Here is a 7,697-nt window from a genome sequence, read left to right on the forward strand (position 1 = left end):
GTTGTTGAGGAAAGATATTTTAAGATTTTTCCAAAAGGATGCTAGAGCCGGAAGAGCCAGTGATCTCAGAGGAAAGAGAGTTGAAAAACTCTCAACTTCTGGCCGCCTTGCACGTCTCGAAAACGTCTGCACTTAGGGTTCTTTTTCGAATTAAATATTCGTTGCTGTGGAGATGACACTAAACAGCGTCCATTTTACTGTTTCTGTGGACGTAACCAGGAAGAGTCAATATATAAAACATGCTTTCGTGTGATAAATAGAAAATATTCTGAGGAGCTTCGATTCTTCGTTCTTGATATTCAACTTTTCCCGGAAGCCGTTAGAAGTTGAGGATAGCTTTTGTCTTCAGTTTTTCCAAAAAGGTGAAAGCACGACCAGAAAGTCACGTTTTGAACTGAAGAACAAAATGATTCAAAAGTGGCGTTCAACCGCTATTTACAAAACAATGAAAATCACAGCATAAATCATCCATGCATGATAATTATCATTACTTGAAGTTGTTTTTACTAATTTTAATTTAATTGCCATATTTTCAAACACTCTACTTCAACAAATTTGCAGAAGCAAATTAATTAATAATAATGGTTCTATTCACAATAAGAACGCATGAAGATTCGAACGGATCACGTTCTCAGTTTTCCACGCTGTTAGGTATATTACCGACCTCGTGAAGCCACGTCTGAGCTGCCAAAGATACGAGTGCGATTGAGATCCATGCTGGACGCCCTTGCTCTCCGGCACGAGCGAAGACGGCCTAATCTCGTGACATTCCTCTGAAGTTTTCCTTTTCTTCTAATTCCTCTTTGCTCTCACGAAACGCCAACGCGGCACTCGAAAGGTCAGCTTTGAAACCCCTTACGTGATCAGTTTACATTATCATTTCAGTTGACAAAACCAAATTACTTTGTCAGTAATACCTCCAACCGATGCAGAAACCGCTGTTTATCCGGAAACTTACCCTCTTTTTTAAAACATTGTATTTGTCTACGTTCACAAATATATTGTGTTGCCATAAATAATATTAAGATAAATTATTTCATTGTTTTAAATACTATCATTGTCCAAATTATTTTTATTGTCATTATCAATACCATTATGATCCTACACCATGTCATGTTGCTAAAAATGAACTCAAGAAGAATAGCAGTAAATACGGTGATATTGGTGTTGCGTCGATTTTTCTTGCGATTTGGCGGTGTTTGCTTTATTATTTTTGCGATATCGTGATATTCAGAGCCCTTTAATGCCCCTTTCATATGTGCAACCTTGATGAGTGATCCTGATTTACCTAAAAACGTGATGTGCTCTTCATGAACACGTGGTCATTTGAACGTGAACTTGGCTCTTAAGAAAAACACGTGTTTTTGGACGATGACTGCCACCAGTCTCATTGTAATATTATTTTGCTCACGTAAGACCATTGAAGCAAGATAGACGTCGTTGGAATGGCCGGAATAATTGCTCTGATGGTGTCCTGACCAAAAGGTACAAAGCGGAGGTTTGCAAAAAGCCCATGACAATTCTGACGAGAACTTCCGTTAAGATAACAAGTACAGGCGACGCACAAGAGAGTCGCACTATACGAAGAAAGAGCGGCCGCAAAAACACCGTATCACTATGGCAGATGATGTTCAAGTAACAAACCAAACTCAGGAATCCATGAGAGTGTTAAGCACAGCGCGTAAGTGTTCCCTAGTCCTATTGATCTTCGCTCTCCTCTGTTTTGGAGCTGGTGTGTTTAACTATGGAATTGTGATTGTACTAATGGCTCAGGCAAGTTGTAGTGACTGCAAGCAGAGTTCAGTGAGTAAAAGTGACCCAAACACATTAATACAGATTTTGTCGGCTGTTGGTCTTTCATTGTTTGTTCTCGGTTTTGGCTTGCTGGGAGGATATTTTAGAAGATCAAAAAAGTGCTGCGCCCGTCAAGTTGCAGAGTCAGTCGTTATTTCTACGATCCCAGCAGAAGATTTGGAAAAATCGCCTGCTCCTGATCTTCAACATAATGACATTTCTTCGAGTCATCTGTTTTTTAGTACAACCTCAGATTTGCCTGATTACTTTACTGCTGTTGCGAACGCTGACAATCTTTATTCAACTGTGGACGCCGGAGTCTGGACGGAAGATGTCCCCAATCTTCCACCACCGAGTTATGAAAGAGCTCTCGAAATGGCTGCTTTAGCTTTTACGACAAACGAGGCAGATACAAACAATTTTAAGGAAGAAGATAGTGTCAGTAGGATTACAATGGTGTAACAGCTGTAGGTTTTTTCGTTTTCCCACGTGTTCATTCATGCTAAGACATTTTAACAATCCTTGTAAAATTGGCAAATTTAAGTAACATTTTGATCATTTATTTCGCTGTCCCTTTTCTCGTTCGTGCAATTTGCGTGTTGAATATTCCGCAAGTTAAGTGGTATACGAAAATAATTTAACCAAACTAAAAAATAAACGTGATCAGACTTCCGGTTGTACGCATGAAGGGTTTTTTTGTAAGTAAAAATAAATTTATTAAGAAATTGTGTAAGGTTTGTCAGGGATTTGCATCAAGAGCGTACGAAAGATAATGGACGAGGAACTATCAACACAGCTATAGGACGCATTTCTACTTATTTATTTATTTTTTTTGCAAGTTGGAGTTTGCAGATGCGCGTTCGTTAATTATAGTCGCAAGAAGTCGAAACTGTTAGATTATTCTCAAGAAGTCCCTCTATAGGCGTGACGTCAAGGTTTAATCAACGACTTCTTGTAAGGATTTCTGGCCGGTGTCACCCTTAGGCGCTACTGCTAACCAAAACGTGAAGACCACATGAATCTGTGCGACAAACATTTGAGTCAAGTGTTTAAATGCCTTCGAAAGGTATGTTGCAGTGTTTTTGTCAAAGTTCTACAAATGTAGCTGCAAAGATATACTTTTAATGATTTCAGAAGACTTTAAGAAACGCTCCAGCCGAATCAGTAGAGTTTCAGACGACTTTTGAATTATTGAAGCGATAGCGAGCGATGACGTTAGTATTTTTGGAAAGTTCTGTTTTTCAATTAGTTTCGCGTCCACAAGAGATCATAATGCTAGCTTTCATCCACTCTGTAAAACATTTTGAAAAGCTCTGTTTTGGGCAGAAATTTATTTAAATTTGTATGAATGAAAAGCCAAAGCACATTTCTGATAGCAAAGTGACATTTTCAACTTGATCCGTTGGAATGCTTAGGCCTTACGTCAGAGTATCTGAATTTATTCCTGCCTGATATAATGACGTCAAAAAAAATCCTAAACTTGGTCTTCAGTATTTTAACTCCCTTGTACAAGTTGCGCCACAATATCGAGCTTTAGGCGAATTCTCTGATAAAAGCGTTGTTACCACGAGTTGCTCACGCATTAACCAACAAAGCGCGGAGATCATTTGTTGATCCAATACCGAATTCTCCGAACTAACATCATAATTATTTCATGGCAGACAGTAAAGAGAATTTCTAATGAGATCTGGGAGTTAAAAGGGTTATGAGTGTAATTCAAGACGTGATCAGAGGGAACTAAATGATAACACGAAACAAGGCCTGAGGAAATAAAGGTTTTATGTGCAAGTATTTAAGTCTTCGATATTAGTCTTGTGACGTACAGAGCTTCAATCAAATAGCATTACATTATTTGAAAATGATAGAGGAGCTCAAAAAGAAACTTTTTCCTACGGGATATACAAAAAGCGAACGCGTAATATCGTGTTCTGTTGCTTCGAACCGCTAATACAGATCCTAAACATCGCAAATTTTTCAATGCAAATGTGGTCACGCTGAATTCAATCCTAATAAGCTCAAATACCCCCAGGTGCTTTAAACACATTACATAAGGATAAAATGACTTTTAATGACCGCGGGGGTTAAAATTCTATTCAGTGTTGTTGTGTTATCTATCATAACAATGTAAAACGTGATTCCTATAGCAGTTGTTTTCATCCTATATTTTTTATCAGCAAAGCCTTCGTTTTAACTTTCATCTTGTTTGGAAAATTGCTGAAGATTACTGAGCAATAAAATTAGTTGTACCGCAAACCATTTGACGAAGAACTTTTGCTCTATCCAAACGTGTCTATGCATGTCCTTAAATTATAACTCGCGCGGTAGCATGTGGTTCGTAGTTACATAAACGTTCATAAGTTTGATCATTGATCTTTAGAGTTTTGCGTTTTATCCTTCTCCCGATAGCGAAAAAGAATGTGACTTGTTTTCTTGACTAGTTATGGAGGCCATTTTAAGTGCCTCTTCGTAGCTTGGTGGTGGAGCGTCATCCGTACCAAATGCAGCATCCACAGATGAATAAACTTCATTTAAATCCTGGACAGCAGTAAAATAATCCGGCAAATCTATCGAAGAGGCCTCAACGAATGGCTGACGGCGAAGAGCAGAAATCGCAGATATTTCAACTTGGACGGCGGAAAATTTTGATCCTTTTTTGAGTTGCACACGTACTAACAATACCAAAGTCACTCCAAATATCATCATCACCGTGGCACTGGTTCCTTTGCTAATGGCTGAGTTTGAGTTTTTAGTAAACAACTCAAAAATGGTGAATATGAAGAGAAGGAGGCTTGTTACGATTAAAATATAACCAAGGGCTGCAATCAGTAAACAAACACCCGCTTTGCTCCTTGACAACCTTGAGTTTTCTTGCTCCTCCGAATGATTCGTCATTTTCGAAGCCGTAGAATGCCTGAATAAAACAAGTGATATCTTCAGGGCGTAAAGAAGAGTTATTTGAAGAACTTGCGGAAGGAAACGAAACAACTTTTATAATGTCTCCCCTTCTAGAGCTATAAATAAGTATTGCCTGTTAATGTTTACCCGCGTTAATAGGCTAAAATAGACGTTGGTTTACGAAAGCGAATCTGCGCGGCATTTTGTGGCAACACACCTCAGGCGCGTTCCGTAATTGAATACTTGTTGACGTAAGGTGCATCGTCGTTAACACTGATCAGCGGCCTTTACGTCCTTTTGGAAAAACAGTTATTTTCAGGGAAATTTAGCTGTAATAACAGCACCATGGCTCCTGATACTAGCTAGAAACTGAAAGAGTGACGTTTTTAAGAAGGAAGTTTAAGTAGCAATACCTTTTTATTTCGCTCACAAAGACGAAAAAACGGCTGAGAGAGCATTGTTGTGATTTGAAATATCATTTATTTTTAGAAATTTATTTAAATTTGTATGAATGAAAAGCCAAAGCACATTTCTGATAGCAAAGTGACATTTTCAACTTGATCCGCTGGACTGTTTAGGCCTTACGTCGAAGTATCTGAATTTATTCCTGCCTGATATAATGACGTCAAAAAAATCCTTATACTGGTCTTCAGTATTTTATTTAGGCGAATTCTCTGATAAAAGCTTTGTTACCACGAGTTGCACACGCGTACTGACCAATAAAACGCGGTTCGCAAACACAATGCCTTTTAGTGTAATTTTATCCCAATTGAAATGGGAAAGAGAGAAGCAAGACTTTGTTGGGACGAGAGCATGGCCTTATTGAATCTTGTATAACCGCTAGGCGGCTAGGCGGCTAACCAAGATTCAATATAGCGCTGTCCGTAGTCGAATTTTTCACGCATGTGAAGAGGATTTTTGTAAGGCTTTATCAATTACTCTTTGGAATCTTAAATGCAGTCACATCAGGTATACTCTTTAATGGTAGAGATTTTGTTTCTGAAACATATATAATTATCCTTTAAACTTATACTCCCATGCGTGACCAAGACAGAATTTCTTGTTACAAGACCAACACAATACCAGACAGACAAGTGTTAAGAATAAAGAAAAATATCAATAAGGAGATCATTTGTTGATCCAATACCGAATTCTTCGGACTAACATCATAATTATCTCATGCATGGCAGGCAGTAAAGAGAATTACTAACGAGATCTGAGACTGGCTGACTACAAATAAATTGACTTTGAATACAAAAAAATCAAATCTTGTAATTTTTCGCCCAGACAAAAGAATATCCGTTATCTCCCACAAATAAGTATATCTGCTAGTAAAAAAAATAGAAGAGTCAGCTTGGAACATAAGAGTTACATCAAATATTTAGGTGTTTGATCGATGAAAATCTTTCTTGGAATATCCATCTGGACTGTGTTATCACTAGAGTAAATAAGACCAAAGGAATGATTGCTAAGCTAAGACACTTTGTTCCATCATTTGCACTCACAAATATTTATAAATCCTTAATTTTGACTTATTTAACTTATGGACTCGTTGCTTGGGGTAATACGTCTAAAAACTATCTAAACACAATTGTTGTTCTCCAAAAGCGAGTATTACGTCTAATCTACTTTGTTGATAGAAAAGAACATGCAATCCCCTTGTTTGTAAATGCGAAAATTCTGCCTTTTACCTTCTTATATTATGAAGCTGTATGTAAATGAATGCTCGATGTTCATAACGACAGTGCACCTTCTGATATCATGAAACCTTTTGCGAGAACTTCAAACAGCCATACATGCACTACTCGCTCAACAACGTCACAACTCTATAGCGTTTACTACTCTAGGCTTAAAATGCAAAAAAAGCCTTTTCGTGCGTTGGTGTCACAGTCTGGAATGAGAAACTCAATGAATACTAAAATTTGTCAAAGAAATCCTTCAAAAAAGAAACAAAAAGAGCTCTTCTCAATATTCTAGAAACCGAAGATTCTTATATGGAGCCTAATGAGATAATGCTAAAATTCAAACACAGCAAAATTGAATCAAATTCAACCATTTCTTCAATATTTTTCGTACACTTAGAAACGCTGGGACTTTTTCTCCTTTACAATCAACATCTGCCATTTTCCTTTTTTCTTTTTTTGCGTATCTTTTTGCCTTTCATGTGCAGAAATTATTTAAGTCTTCAATATTAGTCAATATATTGTGACGTATAGAGCTTCAATCAAATAGCATTACATCATTTGAAAATGATGGAGGAAGCTCTAAAAGAAACTTTTTCCTACGGGATACCCAAAAAGCAAACGCGTAACATCGCGTTATGTTGCTTCGAACAGCTAATACAGATCCTAAACATCGAAAATATTTCAATGCAAATGTGGTCACGATGAACTCAATCCTAATGAGCTCAAATACCCCCATGTGCTTTAAACAAATTACATAAGGATAAAATGACTTTTGTGAATGAAAGTGATCCTCGCAGTGATATGCACTACTTAGGCAGTAGTGAAAATAAGGCCTGAAAAAAACTTCAGGCCTTATTTTCACTACTGCCTAAGTAGTGCATATCACTGCGAGGATCACTTTCATTCATGTCTTTATCCGCAGTTCAAATATATGACTTTCATATATTCTTAACCGTATAAAATGACTTTTAATGACCGCGGGGGTCAAAGTTCTATTCAGTGTTCTTGTGATCATAACAATGCAAAACGTGATGCCTATATCAGTTGTTTTCATTCTATATTTTTTATCAGCAAAGCCTTCGTTTTAATCTCATCTTGTTTGGAAAATTGCTGAAAATTACTGAGCAATAAAATTAGATATACTGCAAACCATTTCACGAAGAACTTTCGCGCTGTCCAAACGTGTCTATGCATGTTTTTAAATTATAACTCGCGCGGTAACATGTGGTGTTTTGTAGTTGCAGAATAGTTTATAAGTTTGATCACAGCTTTTCTCCTGTCCCACATCGTCTAGCGTGGTAGTTCCGGGTGTAACTCTTCCAA

At 37.5% G+C, this 7,697-nt stretch overlaps 1 protein-coding gene across 1 annotated transcript; it reads left to right on the plus strand.

The window, feature by feature from the left end:
* The first annotated feature begins 500 nt into the window (after positions 1 to 500).
* On the plus strand, positions 501 to 2,519 carry LOC113681824 (uncharacterized). The gene has a single exon (XM_027198944.2). It carries the CDS (start codon positions 1,618 to 1,620, stop codon positions 2,254 to 2,256), a length of 639 nt encoding a protein of 212 aa, XP_027054745.2. The 5' UTR covers positions 501 to 1,617; the 3' UTR covers positions 2,257 to 2,519.
* Positions 2,520 to 7,697: the final 5,178 nt, after the last annotated feature.

Source organism: Pocillopora damicornis, chromosome 14 (genome assembly GCF_964200805.1).
Source record: "Pocillopora damicornis chromosome 14, jaPocDami1.2, whole genome shotgun sequence".
NCBI classification, from domain to species: domain Eukaryota; kingdom Metazoa; phylum Cnidaria; class Anthozoa; order Scleractinia; family Pocilloporidae; genus Pocillopora; species Pocillopora damicornis.